General features: G+C 33.2%; 1 protein-coding gene across 1 annotated transcript; it reads left to right on the plus strand.

Annotated features, from left to right (window-relative positions):
* Nucleotides 1-5,376: 5,376 nt before the first annotated feature.
* On the plus strand, nt 5,377-17,226 carry LOC138315637 (uncharacterized). Its single transcript, XM_069256809.1, has 10 exons — nt 5,377-5,503; nt 6,024-6,082; nt 7,170-7,442; nt 8,011-8,160; nt 8,705-8,896; nt 9,901-10,009; nt 10,553-10,677; nt 10,934-10,984; nt 11,455-11,738; nt 12,135-17,226. Exons 1-10 carry the CDS (start codon nt 5,490-5,492, stop codon nt 12,162-12,164), a joined length of 1,287 nt encoding a protein of 428 aa, XP_069112910.1. The 5' UTR covers nt 5,377-5,489; the 3' UTR covers nt 12,165-17,226.
* Nucleotides 17,227-23,184: the final 5,958 nt, after the last annotated feature.

Here is a 23,184-nt window from a genome sequence, read left to right on the forward strand (position 1 = left end):
AATTCCTCATTCTTTTGAACCCTCAGTGACCATAGATGACACAGGTGAATTCTTTGAGGTCATAAATGAGGTCTACAGTGAAGTTCCTCTCTTTGCCAAGTCTGGAGAACACTGTAGAAAACTTTTTCTGGAGAGTCTTCAATGGTGTATCCACGCATACACCAGATGCGACACAACCAGTACCTTCAAGGGACTGGGGAAAGTCTGACCAATGAAATTTAACATTAATGACCTCATTAAAGACTTCGAGGATATCACATGTGCCATCTATAGTCGCACGAGTGTCCACAAGGTTGATGAATGGTGCTTGAATCATTCCACCATTTGAAGAATCTGGATCTGGTGTAATTTCATGAGAGTTCTGAAACAGCAAATACGATATGTTAGAATCTGAAGGAGATTTCACATCCCTGAACCTGTTGTTCCTGATATAAACTCTGGCCATGGATGGGTCATGAAAGATGACAGGTTAGAACACCACTGGTAATGTAGTGTCACATGAGCTCATCGACATCGAAGACGACGCTCTGGCTTTCGACGAATTGGATACTTATATTTGATTACTCTGATTCGGACTGCATGTACAAGCTACCAGACATGCCGAATCACGTCAGAGCATAGTGCACTGAGGCGGAAAAGCACGCACAATGATAATGGTTATAATTGAGAACCAGTGAAAGAAATATGTGACATTGTGGTAACCATCTGACATTTTGCTTATACTATGCATAGGAAATAAACGAAACTGTGACTTGTCCTACCTAGATATTCTGTCAACTTTACATTCATGTTTCCTACTTATAAATCGCCAATAGTCAAACTTGAGGAACTTATAATACACCAGGAAACTGTAGTGTCAGCGGTTTGGAATTAGAAAAATAGCATATACCCAGTATACGCAACCGGTGATGTTTTTTTACTGAGTGATTAGAGGTCAAATAACTGTTTACGAATAATAGTTTGTTGTTGGAAAACATTTCTGCTGTGTCAAGCCAAATATGAAAAATTTGCTAAAAAATTATCATTTTTGAGCTTAAAATCCGATTTTTACCTTTTCTACCTAGAAATCACTACATATATTGAATTATGTGGTCCCGATATGAATTTGTTGTTCTATTATGATCATTTTGATACCTTATTTGTCTACTTTGGTTGAAAAATGTTAATGTTATCACTATTTTTCAATCTTAAGTGAAATTCGAGATGGCGGCCATCTTGATGACGTCATAACCGGAGCTTATACAATGTTAACATTGTTTTTTTTTGTTGGTGTTGTTTTTACTGATTGATAAGAGGTCAAATAACTGATTAGAAATAATAGTTTGCTGTTGGCAAACATTTTTGCTGTGTCAAGCCAAATATGAAAAATTTGCTAAAAAATTACCATTTTTGAGCTTAAAATCCGATTTTTTCATTTCCTGCGTAGAAATAACTACATATATTGGATTATATGGTCCTGATATGTATTTGTTGTTCTATTGTGGTCATATTGATGCCTCATTTGTCTTCTTCGGTTGAAAAATGTTAATGTTATCACTATTTTTCAATCTTTAGTGAATTTCGAGATGGCGGCCATCTTGATGACGTCATAACCGGAAGTTCATCCCAGTTTATACAATGTTACCTTTCGTTATCAATGGGTCATAAGGCTTAAGAAAAACATTGGTTCGTTAAGTAGTGTGGGGGGGGGGGGGGGGGGGCCCCCCCCCCCCCCCCCCCCCCCCCCCTAGATCCCGGCCTACAAGTTTCTTGTTTAGTACAGTTCAAACCAGTTTATCTTACTTCTGAACATAGCAAAACATTTATTGGTGTTTTAAAGTTTGAAAATAAATGTTTTCTTGCCACTGCTCCCTCTCCTCAATCTCATCCTATTAATTCATAATATCCTTTGTCTAAGTTTGTAATATGGAACAATATTGCTTAATGCAATAAAATATGATATGACATTTTTCTCTGGTATATTATGGTACCAGATGAACTTTATTCCTGCATAACACGCTTTTTATAAAATTAGGTCAGTGTGACCTAATTTTTGACTGTAAATTGTATTTTTCAATTTATTTCATTTTCGACATATCAATGCATAATACTAAATTAAAATCATACAATGATATCATTTCGTGAATATACGCATTAAAATAAATCTAACGTATTGTCATCTGTCATTAAAGTGTTGTTTTTCCGTTTTTCACGTCATAAAAACGAATGGATTGCAGACGTTGGTCACGTCTGTTATTGGAGGTATGGTAGTGGTCAAAAAATGGGATATAGCTGAAGGCAAATAACAGTGACGTAGCCATTTTACGAGTATGCTTGCGATGCAGTCGAAGATTTTTTTTCTGTTTTCAGAGATTTATTCATCTTTCTGTCACGTTAAACCAGTAGAGAAAGTTCTAATATGATCTGTGTTCCCAACACGCTTGCATCGCAAGCATACTCATACAGTATAGTGGCTATGTCACTGTTATATGCTTTCCGTTATATCCCATTTTTGTCTCCTAATAATATACCTGATTATTGGGCATTAGATCAATATATATTTTCCTCACCTGATCGTGAACGGGTGTATTTACACAGAATGAAATACAACCAAAAAATATAAATTGTACACTTAATTAGGTACTGGAACAGTTTACCTACTCTAAAATCAAATAATGTTTGAACGGATAAGTGGCAAATGAATTTTTGTGTAAGTATGAATCATCTCTAACGTGAGCTACCCAGATTGTTACGCTACCCAAATTGGTACACTTTTGATACATGTATATATGAAACAGAATTTTCAATTTACAATTTAAACTGGCTATAACTGTCCTGAACAAAAAAATAAGGTATTTAAACACGAAAATATGAAAAAATCAGGGAAACGACGTCGTGCGACAACCCTAAAAACACCTTAAATATTTTAAAGCAAGGAAAGCAATGGCTGAATGGAATATTTTTGCCAGATATGTGAAGTCCTTAAATAAACTTTACATGTTTGAACTTTCCTTTAATGAATTGAAACATTTTTTATCATGTCTAGATATTTATTAACCAAATCAAATTTGGGAGGTGTACCATTTTGGGTACTCAAACCTGATGAAACACAGGGCTTGACCGGACATGCTTCAAAGCTCTCTATTTATAAATATCTGCACGACTGACTAGTAAACAAATCATGAAATTAAAACTAAAGTCATCTGATTGTGGAATATTAAAATATGGATTCAAGCACACGCTAGAAACTACCAATTATCATCAAAAAGTGTACCAATTTGGTTAGCGTCACGTTAGGAAGAAAAAAAACCGTAAATACACACTGTACAACGGAATTTTAGAAAATTAATAATCTTGAAAGTATCGAGGGTCGTTATCAACGTTAACCATTATTATTCTCTGTATTGCTTCCAAAGTTGAAGATTACATAAGCATGAATAATAAACACATCTACAACGAATTTTTAAACAGAAAATTGAATACAAAATAAACATTACATCAATAATTAGTTATTTCGTCAACAAGATACGAAGCATAAGGATATACAAAACACATGTATCTTACAAATAGTTATTTATTCAATGTATGTTAAATGAAGGATTGTATAATAAATTGTACAACCCGATGCTTTTTACTATCTTAATTATTATCCATTATCCATTACTCTTTTGTTATATGAAATTTATAACAAAAACATACAACTTACCGCAAACATTGAAAATACAATGTGAGTCCGGATCACAGATGGTTGGGGGAGAGTCCTACCAGCGAGGCGTTACGGGCTCACACATCTATTCTATAATTTCCATTGTATTCAAACTACGTACAGTTATATATTTTCATTATATAATGTATAATTTCTCTGTACTGAGGAAACAAAATCGCTATAACTTCCATAAAATATAAGGTTTAAGTTAATTATGTAACTCAACAAACCTTATAAAATCTATATTGATCAATTGTCATGATGATGTATGTTCATTAAAATTATGCTCCTCAAATTTCATAACAGCATTGTAAACTATGTTTTTACAGACAACATTCTTTGTAAAATTTCCGGTTTCAAAAAATATTTCTTACTCGGTTTCTTATTCTTTATATAACGAGCACTTGTTCAATATTTCTACTATATCAGGAATAAATCCCTTTTGTGATGGCCTACCCAAACGAAAAAAAAAGTCTAGCAGTAAAAACTTTAAAAAAAAAAAAAACACCAAGAGATGCTGGTTTCCTTCAATTCATAATCTTCATAAAATAACATTTTTTTTGTCTCTATATACACTTCAACAGAGGTCCAACCAAGTCAGGATGTGCAAATATCCGTTCTGGTCCTCTTATCGAGTCCCTGTACATATCGATTTAACAATAAAATGTTGTGCTCTTTCTAACATTGTAATTTCCGTTCTTGTAAGAGATGGATAAACCTTAATTTTGATACATGTATTTTTTTTCAACAGTTAAGGGGTTAAGAGCACATAGATGAGCACCAGAGCGGACAATGGACATTGTACCTGGCCCTATTTTTTTTTTCGTTTCTTTTTTTTTACAAGCATTTGATGTTCTATAAAAATAATTTTGTATGGAATTTAATAATATACCACGGTAACTTGTGGAATATCTTCAGTCTGTGGCATAATACAATTATAAAGGTAAGCATTATTATACACGGTGCAAGTTCTTATCCTTTGGTTTGTAAAAGTTACAATTATGCTTTTTACAACAGAAAATGAAAAATGTCATTTTCTACTATTACTACAATCTTCACAAATTTGAAGGCTTTTAAAACTGGTACTAACTTAACAAATATCATCTATATAATATATAATCACTGCATCCAGACCAGAATTCTCTATTTTGTTTGAGAAATCTGAATAGGAACAATCTTATTAATTCCATAACATGCAAAACTTTCCATCTTTAATCACAATATAAAATAGATGTCCGATCACACACTAGGAAAGTAAAATCAGCCACACATATATTTAGAGCCATATAATTAGTTAGACCATCTCTTGATCAAAAATACACAGTTTTTTTGTTGGGATCCATATTCATCAGACCAACTCCTAGCAGATGAAATTATCCAGAGAAGAGCTACATTGTGTATATGCGATATATAGATTTCTATGTGCCTGTACACGTAGTTGATACAGAAATTTAGGTAACCGTCACATGCACAGTCGTTTGCTTCTGGTTTCAAAATTAAAAAAAAAATATATAACCAGTATAGTAGGGGTAGGTTATTGTATTTTTCTAAAACCAGAAGCAGACGCCTGTTGTATATTGATATCTATATAGGCATCTTCTGGATTTTAAAATGGCTACATTGTACTTTCTTACAGTATCCGCCTTATTTTCATAAATTTTGCAAATCTACTGTAATTCAAAGGGAGGTCATCCTCATGTACTTCCGCTTCTAATTTGTAATCGTAAGCCAAAACACGATCTTGTGCGGAATCTTCGGAGAAGAGGAATCTCAAGCTCGTCAATACATTTAGTTTTTAGTGATCATGAAACTTAGCATGTAAGATTTTAGGCTTACACTTAATGTAGATATCAATGTTAAGTGTTCAAAATTTAAGACGGTGGATTGTTATTAGTCTATTATATCAGCTGACTACTAAAAATATTCGTAAAAAAAGATGAAGTGGGATTTCGTAATGCCAGGTTAAGGTTTCAGCATCCCTTTCCGGATGTTGAATTGTTGCTGTTGTCGCTAGGCCTTTTGAAGTCTATTGAAAAAAAAATGTTTCGAGGTGGAATGGGATTGGGGTGGGGAGGGGTGTCAGCCGTGAGCGATGTAGCATCTTTAATTAAAAATGAATACACGTGCAGCAATTTATAATTATTTTTAAAGTGAGTCCATGACCATAGCTCGGAACAAACATTTTCAAATTTTGATCAGTCCCAAAAAAAGAGATAACGAGGATAATTTGTTCCCAGAATTTTGATAATAAAAAGCATGGAAAAGCACAAGGCCCATATTCGTGTAAAGGAGCCGACCCATAAATCTCTGCGATTCATTTAAGCTTTCTTTATTTTAGGTCAACACTATGCTGGACACTTACAGTGGTCTTTTTGATGACAGAGATAAAAAGAACAGGTACCAGTAATATCTTGTTGCAGAATTAGACTTAGTTGATCATTATGTATTCTGTCTTTGCATATTACAGAGTTGTCTGTCCTTGCAGCTCCTTGACTGCAAGGGAGGTTAATTAAACTCTGTAATAATCCTCGATACTCCATGGGTTCTGATCATTTACGATCTCTTCACCCCTGGACTATCTCATAGTAAAACTGGAGGCAACAGAACAGTACAGGTAATTCAGTCATTTGATGTACATCAAAAGAGCCGTATAACGGTACACTGTGGTTGACTGTGTGGCTTTGATGTTAGGCGTAGCTCGCTCTGTAGTCTTCAGAGGAAATCTTTGCTAGCCTATGATTGGTTACAAGCCTTCTGCTGAGCTGCCTTTAATTTTATTGAGATAGTCCGGGGTGTAGAGATCGTAAGTGATTGGAATCCCTGGAATATCGAGGATGCTCTGTAATATGCAGAGACGGAATAGCTGGGTTCATAGGTCCTGGGTTCCAGTCCCAATCTAACTGCTACATTTTCTCATCTTCTACTACAAAGTTAACGCCCAACAGTGAAAAAGTACCCATGGTAGTTATTGGTCTTCAAGGACGAAGATATTATACATTAAAGGAATAAGGATTGTTGTGTGATTGCAGGACTACGTCAGATTGTCGATCACAAATAACCTTCTGGATCAAACTAAATAAGTGTATCCCATCTGGCTAGTGTTCAGAGGTCCCATGTTTGAGCCCCAGTCTAGCCTATCCAGTTACAAAATTAGTGCTAATCTGTCAACATAAATTTATCTTTATTACCACGCTTTACATACAAATGTATGTTGGCATTCTATCATTATTGGTTTAATGCATTTTTCACAGATAATGTGAAATGTCTTTTTTTTCTTAAAAGGAAAACTCTAATTACACAATGTAATTAATTACTCTATGGTGTCAATGTTGTTATTTTCTGTTGGGCTTTAATTCAGAATGTATAAAACTTTTCTTTTAAATATACAAATGCAATATTTGTGGAAGGGACTACATGTACATGTTTTTTTTTTGTTTTTTTTAACATGGAAACTTTTAAATTTCATTTGTTTTTATCTTTGCAGTCAGTCAATTGGAACGTCGTAATCAGCACTATTGTGTAAAGTACAGCTACAGTCGAAACACAGTCAGGATCTATGATTTTCAATCAATGAATGGAACTATTATTACACGGCTTGAAGGAAAAAGGCATTACGACAGTCATCTAAAATGTAGATGGTATATAGGTGCTGGGGCATTTGGAAGAGTAAAATTGACATTTAACAAAGTGGATTTACCGCCACAAAAAAATCGTAAAGATGTTTGCAGTGACAGTGACCACCTATTGATTAAAAATAGTAAGTATACAGTAATATATATAAAACCAAAAGAAATGGTAAGTATTAATTTTAAAACCAAAGAAAATATTCAGTATTATCTATAAAACCAAACAAATTAGTAGAAAATGATCAAAGTAAATAGTAAGTAATATTTAATAGATACATTTATATGCTATGCTATGATTTCCGCGAATGTGATTGTGAGACCACAATACCCCAATGTTGACCTCTTTGGAAAGATGTATTTGAGCCATTGTCCATGCATTTTTACATATTATTTAGCATGAAACAAACATTCAAAAAGAATTATCATATTTAATATACAAATTAAGGATCGTTGATTCTTTCCATATGGTGTTACAACGCCCTGATAGAATATCAACACCCTCGGCTATTATCTTATTGTACCAGGGCGGTATGACACGTACCATATAGGCCTCAGCAAAGGTCCATAATTGAAGTATTTATAAAACCAAACAAAATAGTAAATATTCTCTACAGTATAAAACCAAATATCTAATATAATGCCATGTGTATTGTTTGTAGATGTTATTGTTGTCTATCTTGATATACATTTTTTTTTTAGGTTTAGGCCGCTATGATAGGTATATTTGTCCAGGTTTTCAACATCCTGAACAATTCATCAGTATCGGCAGAGGAACTTACCTTACATTCGAGTCGCAGGGCAATGCAATTTTGTATCACAAAGGGATCCAAATAACATATGAAATGTTTAGTAAGTAAGACTAAGTCAATTCATAACAATTGTGTTGCTTTAACATGAATATATCTGGTTGTAACTTTATTTCATTTTGATTGAAATTTGAAAGGCCATAAAACTTATTGATATAATGATCAATGTAAAGAATCAGGATATTACAATAAAATAGCATATACTGCTATATTTAGGTTGTCCATCTGTAGACAGGGTGGTCAACTAACAACTCCTCCTAATTAATAATAAAAACTACTAGAGAGATTTTAATAAAACTTGATGGTAATCATCCTTATAAACTGCATATAGTGTAGATGTGCATAATCTATATTCAAAAGAACCAGATACTTCCACTTTGATTTAGAGTTATGCCCCTTTGTTACAAAACCAATGCCCCTTTGTTACAAAACAAAGGGAATATAAGCTGGCATGGCCTCCTTGACGACACTTCTAGCTAAGAACTTGTCCATGCAGTATGTTCAGACAATTCAATGCCCGATATTATTTTTGAATGTTTCAAAAGTTGTTAAAAGTAGCAAAAGCTGAGCATTATTTTGAATTACAGAAGCAGGTAAAGAGAAATGTCCGCCAGGATGGACGTGTGGCCCAGAGAATGATGATGGTAGTTGTAGCTGTTATCACTTAATGAATGGACCAAACAGCAGGGTCAATTTCAAGACTGCTCAGCATTTTTGTGGATTCAGTAATGCAAATCTTGTCAAAATTGAATCCCTACGAATGCATGAGTTCATAAAAGGTAACTTAGCCATTGCTGTGCAGTGTTCACCGTAGTTCTATTGCTTCTTTTTAATAGATCTTGTTGGCATATATTGATACTGGTGTCAATTGAGAATTTTATCAGAATATATTTATTGATCTGACGCCTTGTAGTTAGATGAATATTCCTTAAAGAAAACAGGAGCAGACGATGAAGTATTTTTCTTTAGTTACAAAAGTTACTTACTTTACACCATTACCACCATTGAAAAGTTTGAGCTTCTAATTTCAATTCAAGATAAAAATATTAAAATTAATTCTGTAGCACTCTGTCCTACCGGTATATGGAATGAAGTACTTATTGCTCATGCACCAAAAGCAAAATAAATTAATTAGACTTATATATACACGATAAATCACCAATTTTTGTTTAAATAATGATTATATTTCATGCTCTGTCAGCCGTGGAACATCTATAACTTCAGATTTTTTTTAAAAATCTCTATAGAAAAGCATTACCGTTAAAGAAATAATAGAATTTTCTACCAACTCCAAAATTCTCCATAGGAAATTTAAAGCATTTACAGAAATTATGAAATTCTCTTTTGCTCAAAATGTTCTAAATAATATCTTAAAGATGCTCCACCGCCGACAGAGCATAAATGATATTCATCATTTGAACAATAATTGGTGTTTAATCGTGTATATATATGTACAATTAACACAAAAATAATATAAAATAATTTTCGTCGCCTTTGGTGCATGCACAATCAGTACTTCATTCCATATAGGATATAGTGGCACGGAATTTTTTCGGGATGCAATTAATTATTTTTTATATTTTTAACTTGAAGTAAAATAAGAAGCTCAAACTTTTCAATGGTGGTAATGGTCTGAAGTTAGTAACTTTTGTAACTGAAGAAAAATACTAAATCGTCTGCTCCTGTTTTTAACAGTGAAAAAATACTATTTGTCAGCGGTGGAGCATCTTTAAAAGATAAAACTTTTCAAACCTTATGACACGTATTTGTATAATTATTTCAGGATTGGTGCAAAGATTTAGTGTGTCCACCTTCTGGATTGGTCTGAATGACATAGAAAAAGAAGGGACCTATGAATGGATAGATCGTAGTTCATTGTTCTTCAAAAACAGGTAAGAATTATTTCATAATGATCTGAGGGTAGGAAATTAAGTGATGTTAATTTATAGTTATTATATAAAAAACTGACTGACACAGTACCCATATGTAACTTGGAAGTCTGAAGTAACTGTGTTGGTATTTGTCACAATCAGGTCAGAGTAACATAACATCATGACTCAAGGTCAGAGTTAAAGGATTATATATCATACATAATTTTTATGTCATCAATTTATTTTCTAACATCCTCAATCTCCAGACTATGTCATAACAAACTGAAGGAACTCAGAAGTTAAGTTCTTTGATTTACATTTTCAAAGAAAGATTGATAGAAAAATGCTACACTTCATCTTGACTTTGAAGTTGGGCATTGCTTCTGATCCTTCATATTCTGTAAAGGAGTCTCTTTATAGACCTGTGATTATACATGGTTTTGATCACTTTAAAAGATGGGAAGTGATTGCATCAGTGTCTTCACTATCAAGTCCTGATTTTAATTACCATGTACTGTATGTAAACACATGGATAATGCCACTGTCGTATAAATATTGTTTCAGTGTAATGACAAGGAACGAATTCAACAGTGTAACAAAGAACTGTATTGTCCAGGAGGTTCTAACAGGGTCATGGACTCCTGTTTCCTGTGAAGAAGAGCACTTCTATGTCTGTGAGATTTTCTCAGGTAATTGAAAAATAATTAATTAGCATTACTTGCATGTACTTATTAAGTTTTGAGATATAAGAATGTGTTTTGAGATAATGCATTTGATATTTTAACCATAAGCTAGGTCTCATTCAGTGATGCATGTTTCTTATCATTAAAATTGATAACATTTATTATTAAGGTATTTTTCTAAAGTTCTGTATGAGAACTATTGACAGCTATAATTATTATTGGTATATGTTATTTATATGACCGTTATCATTTCTGTTTGTAGTGTTCGATACAACTGTATACCATGTTCCGAAGCGTACAATTACAGCTGAAGGTAAGGGAAGAAAAACCATTTACTAAAATAATGCTAAAAGCATTTCTTTTTGTCTGAATGCTTCATCAAATAATTTCAAATTATGTTGCCCGGCCTAATCCCATGATGGCTTCCCTGTGCATCATGGTCTGTCGATTAAGCTCCATCCCATTCCAGTTTCATATTGAGAGGGAACAATTATACCAAAATAAATTTATTTTATGTACATCCCTGTATGTATGCAAATCAGTTCACGATAATTTGTTGATGTATAATTCATTTTTAGGCTTGTTTCAAATGCCACACTTGACCTTCTGTTATGAGAGATGCAAGGTTATCAATAGATTTTTTTAAGTCTTTTGATATCTGATTTTGTTTTCAATTGAGTTTAGCATTTTAGTGTTTTTTTAGGAGGGATTGAGAGGTATAAAAGGATATGGGAATTTGATACAGGTAATGTCAGTATTTTGATTTTTTCTTTAACTTTTCAGACGTCGAAGACATATATAAATCTCTGATAATAGGTGCTTCCGTAGGCGGTGGTACACTTTTATTTCTGATATGTTGCTGTTACTGCTGCTGTTGTCGGAAATCAAAAAATGAAAACAGTCAAATGACAGATCAAAGATCAACCATACCTGAAGACCAAGTGGTGTCACAAAACTTCATTCCCCCACCGCCACCAGAACCTACAGCTCCCCCTCTTAGTGAATTACACCCAATGTCCATGCAGAATTATCCACAAGACACTCATGGTCTGCCTTCATACGAGGAGGTAAGATTTATTGTCTTAAGATAGTAAATAGATATAGTTATTATGACAGTGACATGCTTCTTAAGTGTTTCCAGGCAGTCTGTACCTGGAAGCATGAAACTGTACACATCGACCAAATAAGCACTCCTGTTCAAATAAGCACAAGCTTCTCTTGCTTTTTGAGGCCCCAATTTCATGTACATTAAATACAGACTAAAAAGAAGGTTTTTATTTGATTTCTGGCTAACAATGTGCAATAACTTTTGAAAGGTTACTCCATATTTGGTACTCAATATGCACAGATTATTGTAAAAATACTAAGGGAAATAACTCTACATTGAAGTTGGCAATACCTGCATTTAAATAATTTTATCATTTATTCCATTATTCAACTTGAACTTATCATTTATTTTTCAGTGTATGGGCCTCCAACAACATCAAACATAGACAACAGTAACCATGAACTGATTCAATGAATTAAAGTATTATGCAGACAATGGACTGTTTTGGAAAACACCTGTATAGTATTTATGCCTATTGTGGATGAAATACTTTGACAAAGACAAAATTTGTACATTACTTCATTATGCTTATTGACAATAAGGATGGACATGCAATCATTTTTGTTAAGAATTTCACTACAACTGAGGATTAAAGGCAAGCATACATGGTAATAATATCACCAGTAATACTGTCTTCGGTACATACCAGAGAAATACTGTATTCTATATAGTTTGAATGTAAGGCCGGTGAAGCCTAAAGCTTGCATGGTAATATGATATTGTCAGTGAATAGGAACTACTATTAAGGATTCTGTAGATCATAGAAATATTGTATTATATAGATCAGATGTAATGCAGACAATGCCTACATGGTGATACAATCATTATCAGTGGTATTCAGTGTTACTGAAGTAATACTGTATTGTGTGGAGCAGCGGAAGGATCAGTAGGACTTAATGGTCTTTGGGAGTTATGATATCCATTCAGATTTTTGGATTGTTGAGTATTGAAGATTTTAGAGATGCATTGAAAGCATAAAATCTTATTTCATAAGTTTTTCGTTAATCATATTAATATTAATTATTGAAAAAGACAATACAATGTATATTTAAATATGTTTCCATATGTCTATACAATAAATGGTGATGTCAGATCAAATCCCCTAAACCTGCCTATATATATATATAGGCAGGTTTTGATGCCTACGTCTGATCGTAAACTTATTAACCTAGAAGGATATTGTTATATAAGAAATATATGACTCTTTGTAATTTCTACAGACTATTTAAAATAAAAATCCTTATTTTTTTTTAATTATATACATTATTAGTTGTAATGCCATTTGAAGTCTACAGCTATGTTTTAATGCTAACTTTGATAATCTAGGTTTGTTCATGCTCTACCTATCCTACTACATTTGTATCATGTTTCCAGAATAACATAAAATAATTCTCAGGGTCAAAATTTTCTTCGCTTATGATATTGAATTTTGAATCAGACATTACATATATATACAAATTATGCTCTTTGAATATAAACCATCCATCATTGACTTTATGTGCTTAAATGTTATTCAGATGCTGATGTATGATCATGTGTGTACCACTTTCTTGGTTATATATTTATAAATCATGATCTTATTATGTTTCAAAATTATGTGATTATTATCAATTATCTGATTATTATTTATCCCATAACTGTGCATGTTTCACAATGGAAAACCCATGTGATAAATCTCATAGCAGTTGGTTATCATTTATGTTTACACACTCCAGTGTGTAAACATCTACGGCGCCTCTGATTGGTCAATTCCAAGATCTCTTGATTCCAACTGGCTCTCAACTTTGGGCTACTTTTCATAGCGTATATTCTTTTAAATAGCATTGTTGCTTATTCAAAGTATTAATAAATGAATATTGGCTCTATATTTAGGCACTATATTTTATAAGGGAATGATATCACTACACATTATATGGTGGTAAGTGTCCCTGAATGAAGACGAGAAAATGGTCACCACTGTATAAATATAGATTTAAAGTTATGGGATAAATAAGTTCCCAAACGCATGACTGTTGTGTATAATGTTTATCTAAACTCTCCTTCGTTAATTTTCAAATTTTTAAGACACACTCAGTAAAGCTTGTGTCTTTTCAAAATTTGAAAATTAAATAACTCAATTTTGATAAACATGATAAACAACAGTCACTTGTTGAGGAACCTCTATTTAACTTTTCATATTGCTAGAATTGTATATTAACAAGGACCTTTCTATGATTAGTTGTTGTTTTCCTATTTGGGCTGAAAATAACAATAGTAACCACTATGCATACTGTTATGTATTGAAGCATTTAGAAAAGTGTTATTTATAGTGGATCAAAATGTTGATTTTGGTAATAGGTTGTCTCCCCTTCGTTATCTTCTTTATGAGATTTTGTTATTTTAATTTTTCCCAGTCTGGTGCTTTGCTTGTTGCTATTTAAAAAAAAAATGTTTTATTATATTAAATTTATTTATTAGTTGTCAATGTTTATTCATAGCAATGAAAAGGAATTGGTATTTAATATTTAATATACAATACTCTTTTCAACAGTAATTTACATAGCATATATTACTAACATATTTTACTAATGATAACATATTTTCTTCACAGAGATTGTCTAGGCTTTTTGATAATTTATACTGTTGGTGTAAATTATGCAAATTTGATACTACAGTCAAATATAATGAGACACCCCATCTGGAAAACATTAATTTGTTTTCTCATTTAATTCTTTGAAAAAAAAATACTTTATATGCTTCTATTCTGATTCCAGTTGATTCCCATGTGATATTGTTTGTAATTAAAAAAATAATCCAATATGTTGAGTTCCCAAGGAAACTGGTCATTATAGGTGTTTCAGTTGTTTTATTTGTCAGAGGTTTCCTCTTACAATGTATACATAAAAATGTGTTCATTTTTGGTATGATATTGTTGTCAAATGAGTTTTACACTGATTTTAATACCTGTTTATCTTTAGTGTCTATAGTTTTAGCTATTTATATGTTGTGTTTTACCCTTACTTGTTTATTATAACCTCTGTAATGTTGAAGCCTACTTTAAAAGGTTTACAATAATGCCAGTTATATGATTGATTGCTGAACTCAATCACCCCTGAAATTTTATAATGGATTGGTATTGTCTTTCTCTTCAAAGAGCCTAAATATGTCTTCAGGGGTGAATAAATTAAGCTTGTTATTTCAAGTTAACATGGGAGTTTGACGTTCTACTATCAATTAAAAGTTGTCCATTTTACATATTAAGGGACTTTACTTTAGAACAGTGAAGAGTATATAATTTTTGCATATTGAATACAACATTCTCTTGAAAGTAGAAGTCCTCAAACTCCAAATTTACAAGTCAAACCAGAGTTTAAATATGCTTATTGCTGTAAAAAGAAAGACTTAGACCTGATTATATTTTTCCTTTCCGCTTCATTTGGTAATATTTCTTATACTAGCAGGGATTTTAACAATTTAATGAAGCAAACCACTGTTTTTATGTTCAAATGCTGTGTTAATGTTAAACTTTAGAATTGTTCTTTTTACCTTAAAGCCTATGTCCTGTGATTATCAATGCATTATAATAATATGATAAGGTACCTTGACTGGGGTTTGACCTCCTAGGCCTAAGACAAGTACGCTCAATCATATTGTTCAAATTCTTCCTCAGTCGATTTGCAACTGCTACTTCAAGCTTATATATTGTCCTGGTCAGTATTTCTGAACCTGGAGGAATGTATAACAGTAAGTTGATATGGAGTGCATAACTGTTTGATCACTGTGACATTTACCTCAAGGTCAAAGGTTAAATAAATTTGTGCATTTCAATTTTCTTCTCCAGGCCATAATTTCTGACTTCTTTAAAAGTATAAATATAAAATTATATAAGTATAAAATGAAACTGAGGTTACTTGCAGACCCTCAAGGGATATAATATATGGTATTGGCTAATGGCTTTGAAATATGATTATCTTCGCAATTAAAGGGCCTTTCTACACATAGCATGTTTGAACCTTCAGGTATATGAGATTTGTCTTCTTAAATTGTTTAAGTTAAAAAATATGTATTCCATTTGTAAAATATGTTGAATAATGATAATATGATGACTGTATCTCGAAAACAGCACACTGACCTTGTTCTACTATATTTTGATGCACAGGGTACATGTTTTACATTGTATGTGTATATTTTCATTTTTTTATATCATTTGTGGTCAGTTATTCCAAACCTATGTTTGATAGGGCATTAAGGTTGCTTTGCTTTATCTATCCAATATTTGACCTTTTCCCTTCTTTATGGTTGTCTTTATTTCTTGGTTATTATGACATATTCTGTTTTAAGTGATTTAAGATTCTTTAAACCCATTGTAGAAAGACTACGAGCTCGAGACAGGTTGTTTATATGATCCAGTATTTTAATTGTCGTTCAAACTTCTTCTGAATAACAGAGAACTATTGAGTATTTATATTTGGCGCGTAGCATGCTGAGAAGAAGAGTTACCAAGCGAGTTCAAATAAATGGAAACAACCTTTATCCGAAGTCCCAGGAGTTAAATAGGCTCTAAGATTACATTGGTCAAAACCATGTACATTTCATCATGTATATCCGAAACTAACAACTTAGTAAAAAGAGTTATTAGTATATAATGTGGGCATTTTACTCCCATTTGGTCTTTTGTATTTTATCTAAAGGATATTTTTACTTTTTACAAATGTATACTTTACTCTTTTATATGTAATAGTCAAATGACTGCATGTTAACTAATTCACCCCAGAAAATTAATTAATACTAATCCAGACTTTGAGTAAGAAGAGTTAGAATGCCTCTATAACAAGACCTTAGTTTTGGATGTATCTGAATCTTGAGATACTTGGATACAAGGTTATGTTCCTTTTAAAAACTCATGAACCTGTAATTTATTGATGATGACTTTATTTGTTGTGTTAATTTTATTATGATATCGTTTTACATTATGTACAAGGAGAATGTGCCTTTTAATGAGAATATTGATAAGATTAAAACATGAATGAAGTTTGGATTTTCTTAACAATAATATCTAAACAAAGGATAAGTAAATCTCTCTCTTTGTAAAGCAGAAATTTCTTCCTACTTAAAACATTTAATTTATTATGAGGAATAATGTTGATTTGTCTTTACAATGATTTCATTACTAGTGCTACCGTGTAAATGCTTATCAATTTTTTTTTTGTTATCCATCGGGTAATGAATATGTAGTTGTCATGAAAGACAAGATTTCGTCTAGTGTATGAAAGAAATATGTTTTATAAGTTTGTTTGTTTTGCTTTATGTGATTCTGTAACCCACTGCATAATACTCATTTTATCCTTGTTTTGTGTATGGTGTTAATACTACATGTATGTTAAATAAATCATCAAAGACCAATCGCATAATGAAATTAATTTTGTTTTGATGACAGGTAGGTAAAAAATAAAGACAAGAAAACGATACCATAACGCTTATCTTTATCACAACAATACAATATTATTTTTATTTAAGTGTCACATATCTAAAAAAAATCACAATACAATAAAAATTGTCTGGAGGCTTAAGCATAAAAGCGTGCACTTTATGATATAAGTAAGAAATTTGGTACACCATTACTATCACCTAATACAAGATATTTGAGAACGGGAACCCAAGCGGATCTTGCTGCTGACGGTCATGGCGGCCATTTTGAAAAATTGCCGCCATAAAACTATTTAAAGTCTAATATCTTGAAAATCAAATGATGTAGAAACCAGAGTTACTAAATGAAAATATAAACATTTGTAAATGGTATAAAGCCATCGGCCATCTTGCTTTTCAAAATGGTCGACATGGAAATGTTTAAATTCTAATATCTTGAGAACTAATTGATATAAAATCCTAATTTTTGTTCTTTACCTATATTTTCAGTGTTACCGAATGCAGATATGAACATTAGTAACTAATAAAAGCTGTTGGCCATCTTGTTTTTCAAAATGACCGACATACATAAACTCTGATATCTTGATAACTAAATGATATGGAATCATAGTTTTTGTTTGTTCTAATCCTATATTTTTAAGGTTATTGAATGCAAATATGAACATTCCTCTGGTAGGCTAGCGTAACGACCAGTCTCTTATATCATGATAAGCAGACATCCGAGTCTCAATTTAGACAACTGGCTACGGTAATGACGTGGAACATGAGATGTGACGTAATATTCAGGCTGGCATTCCCTCTTAATATCACGCTAGACTCGAAGTCTATTCCCTTAGTTAGGTTTGTCCTTCCAAAGATTAGATAGCCATATATTGTCGGTTGTAGAAAGAATAGTGCTTATCGATTACAGTGGACATTTCAAACGCTCTGACATAACGCACAATGTTCGGTCTCTTTTACGTCACGCCTGAATTTCATTGGAAAAAGCGTTGAACAGAAAAAATAATATAAGCGCAATACTATTTTTTTTTAATTGAAAAACAGAAAGGATATATTAATTCAATTACGGGAGGATTTTTATCAAAATGTCTGCAACACTTTTCTTCAATTGATGCGTTTTTGTTGAGAAAATGCCGTTTTTTGGCGCGACAGATGTAACATATCTGTATGCGGTTTCAGTCAAAGTGTCACTGGGGTCATATTAAACACCACATGGCGGTAAAATTTGACACAGAGATTCCCCGAAAACTCACTATCATGATGTCATTTCAATATACATGTAATGAATGGTTACGTCATACTTCAAAAAGGTGGACTTTGTAGACTTGCCGATCGACAGATCCGAAGAGAAAAGATAAAAAAGTGAAAAACCACAAATACACACAGTACAAAACGGTACTAATTTATGACATAGAGACATGAATTGTTAATATAAAAGTACATTATTCTTCTATTTTAATAACATGGAAGAAAATGTAGACTGCGACGTTGTTCTACTTTTGTATCGAACAAAACCTTTGTCTTGCAAAAATGACACAAAATGAAATTTTTAGATTGACTGCTCTGTCACGCAAGTTCACGACGTTGAAAAATGTCTTTATATTAGGAACTATGTTTTCTATTCAGAATAAAAATATACGTTTTTGCTCTAATATATGTGTGCGAAATCTCTACTGAAAATAAAAAAAAAATATTCGAAAAATTGCGTTTTTTCTCTGTCTTGCAGGTTTGCCGAATGTCGGAAATGATGTCAATTGCGCTCGTCACGTTATAAAATAATGACGTCTTTTACATTCAATGACGTTATATTTATAAAAGTGACCGAACATTGTGCGCGACGTCTCTAGATCTTTGTCCCATGTTGATTTTAGGCGTTTTTAACCATATGACTGTCTGTATGCGCGTGTGTGTTGGGGGACATAGAAAAACATTCACAAATTATCATTACATGAAAATTACATGTACCTTTGAACAAGAGAAATATGATGGTCAACACTAATCGCTTGTTGCTCTCATCATATCGGGAATCTTCTGCACTTTTCATAACATACACAAATGTTCCCGGTAGCAAATATATGGATCTGTCACAACACCGTCGACCACTTTGTAACATGCTGCGCAATTACAGTTCCAGTGCAAGATCTTCCTATGCCACCGTCATTATATGGAGGTGAAAATTGCCTCTATCGATTATCTTGTACATATGTCCTCTGAAAAAGTATTGTGTTTATTCATAATGCTTTATAATGCATTATATATTCTCTACAGCATTGCGTACATTCGTTAACGTATTGCATACATTCGTTAACGTATTGCGTACATTCGTAAACGTATTGCATACATTCGTTAACGTATTGCATACATTCGCTATCGTATTGCGTACATTCGTAAACGTATTGCATACATTCGTTAACGTATTGCGTACATTCGTTAACGTATTGCATACATTCGTTAACGTATTGCGTACATTCGTTAACGTATTGCGTACATTCGTTAACGTATTGCATACATTCGTTAACGTATTGCATACATTTGTTAACGTATTGCGTACATTCGCAAAAAGTTTCAAAAAGATTAGTTTATTCTCCAGCTTTAATTTGACATCAGTGGGCTTCCATACATTTGTAAGAAAATACACACAACATTATAAGTTTGCTGATGCTTAGATGTGTACGACCTATATGCTCTTCTGCACTTCGGAGAATCAGAAATATTCCAAGATTCATGTCGATATGGAATGAACCCGACTGAAACGTATACCCTAATGTGTCTGCACTTTAAAAGTGCATTTAATTGCAATGAATTATGTAAATAAAAGAACTCTTTAATGATTAGGTATATATGTATTGGAAGGATATCCATCACTACAAAAATGTATAATAGTCAACCAGGGCATAAACAGTACGTTACGACAAGTACTTTGACTGAGATTGCTTGACTGATAATGCAAGTTCGAGCCCTGATGGCTGCGGAGTTGATTTCCGTTTCTCTCGACGGCTTTCATTTGTTGCATAGCTTTCATAGGATTCATTGGGTCATTAAAATGTCTTAAATGTTGTTTTGGTTCTTTCAGACTAAACCTTATGCTTTAGTTTTCTTAGCATTGTTTCCCCAAATATCACTTTAGCCCCATAAAACTTTACTTTTAGTGGAATACATGTATTGAGCTCGATGAGTCGTCCAAACAGCTGGAGTAGACTATATATCTCCATATCTAGTCCCATCGAATTTGCGACATTTTTAAAAGTTAATTATAGAGTTACTATATACTGTAGTCAAGAGTGATATGTTCGCACTATGATGCCTGCTGAGAGGCCATTTGGCTTCCTTATGATGAGCCTTATTAACATTGTTTGAAGACACCATTTTCTCTCAGTCATTTATCTGGTACCTTTTTTAACAAAAGTAATAGCCTATTGTATTTGATGCCTTTAAAATTTAATTCCTTGATATGTTTATATTTGATACCTTAATATATTAATATTTGACCTGCTAACGCTGGCAATTGATCTCCGAATGTTTGACTGACACGACGAGTTTCATTTTAGATATAGCAGATTCATTCCAATACAAACGGACGACTAGGTAAATAGAACGCACGGAATGAGTGTACGTGTTGTCAAGAAGTCACGTTTAAGCCACTTTTGCTCCCTCATGATTACCCAATACATTTGACTACCATCTATTAAATCTCACTTAAGCTCCAACATCAGGCCAATAAGTACATGTGTTCGTAACGTCGTACTGAGGGAAAAGAAAACAAATGATTGATTTCCTGTATTTTTTATCTGTATTCTCAATCAAATTCATACCTTTAAAGATATTATTAAAAACTTCTAATTTGAGATGATTTGGAAAAACCAACGACAACAACAACAACAACAACAACAAAAAAAAACAAAAAACAAACAAGAGGCCCATGGCCCATGGGCCTTAACGGTCACCTGAGTTCAGATACAGAATGAAACAAAGACATGCATAATAATTAACACTATATATTTGCCTATCAGGCCCTTGAAGTCAGTCAGTGATTTTATAAATTTGACTTTTTAATCTATGAATATTACATGTATTTGGTTCCATCAAATCTGTGAATTCAGAAGAAAGATTTTTGAAATGTTATCCATTTTGACCCATTTTGGCCCCACCCCTCTGGCCCCTGGGGGTCGGCCAGGACCAATATGGATATGATGTTAAAATGCTATCTCAGGCTAATAATTCTAACCCAGATTGACTAATTTCCTATGAAAACTAAGCAAATAATGTTCCTAAATGTGTTTATCCCAAATAAACTATAGTAAATTTGACCCCTCCCCAGGGGAAAATCTGAGATCCCAGGGCCATGAAATTCACAAATTTTTGTAAAGGGCCTGAAGACCTTCCAATCTATCAAGAGTATCTGGTTCCATCACATCTGTGAATTCAAAAAGAAGATTTTTGAAATTACCATTTTGACCCCTTTTGGCTCCGCCCCTCTGGCCCCTGGGGGTCAGCCATGACAAATATGGATATGATGTTAAAATGCTCTTTCAGACTAATAATTCTAACCCAGTTTGACTTATTTCCTATGAAAAATAGGCAAATAATGTTCATAAATGTGTTTTTCCTATATAAACTAAAGTAAACTTGACCCCCTCCCCAAAGCGAAACATGAGACCCCAGGGTCATATTATTCACAATTTTTGTAAAGGACTTTAAGACCTTTCCATCTATGCAGAGTATTTGATTCTACCAGTTCCAGAATTTCAGAAGAAGATTTTTGAAGTTTTAGCCTATTTGACCCGTTTTGGCCCCGCCCCTAAGGCCCCTGGGTATCAGTCATGGAAAATTTGGTAATAAGATTCAATGGCCATCACATAGGTATAATCCTGACTACAAATGACTAATTTCCTATTACATGTATAAATAATGTGTTTTCCCTATATAAACTACAGTAAACTTAACCCCCTCCCCAGGGGGAAACCTGAGACCCAAGGGTCATATAATTCACAATTTTCATAAAACACCTTAAGACCTGTCCATCTATGACGATTATTTGATTCTACCATTTCCAGTATTTAAGAAGAAGATTTTTAAAGTTTTAACCTATTTGCCCCTTTTGGCCCCGCCCCTCTGCCCAGAGGGGGTTGACCAGGACCAATATAAATATAATATTAAAATGTTATCTCAGACTAATAATTCTAAACAAGTTTGACTCATTTCCTATGAAAATTGTGTTTTCCCTATATAAACTACAGTAAACTTGACCCCCTCCCCAGGGGGAAACGTGAGACCCTAGGGTCATATAATTCACAATTATTGTAAAGGACCTCAAGTCCTTTCCATCTATGAAGAGTATGTGATTCTACCATTTCCAGAATTTCAGAAGAAGATTATTGAAGTTATAGCCTATTTGACCACTTTTGACCCCGCCCCTTGGGGTCAGTCATGGAAAATTGGTTAATAGGATTCAATGGCCATCTCATACTGATAATTCTGACAATATTTGACTCATTTCCTATTACAAATGATCAAATAGTACTCAAAAATGTGTTTTTCCTTTATAAAGTATAGTAAACCTAACCCCCTCCCCAGGGGAAAATCTGAGACCCCAGGGTCATATAATTCACAATTTTTGTAAAGGACCTTAGGACATTTATATCTATGAAGAGTATTTGATTCCATCACATCTTTGAGTGGAGAAGAAGATTTATGAAATTTTAGTGAATTTTACCTCTTTTGGCCCCTAGCTCCCAAAGCTCCCTGGGGGTGGGGACCATATAAATCACAATTTTGATTGGCCTTATGCCTTAGAAGGTTAGTGCAAAATTTCATTGAAATTTCTTCAGCAGTTTTGGAGAAGAAGTCGAAAATGTAAATTGTTTACGGACATACGACGCACGACGCAAAATGGACGACGGACGACGACGGACAAAAGGCGATTAGAATAGGTCACTTGAGACTTCGTCTCAGGTGAATGAAAAATCACGTGAATAAGTTATGTAGATATCACACAGTGT

This window comes from Argopecten irradians, chromosome 2 (genome assembly GCF_041381155.1).
Source record: "Argopecten irradians isolate NY chromosome 2, Ai_NY, whole genome shotgun sequence".
Classification (NCBI taxonomy): Eukaryota; Metazoa; Mollusca; class Bivalvia; order Pectinida; family Pectinidae; genus Argopecten; species Argopecten irradians.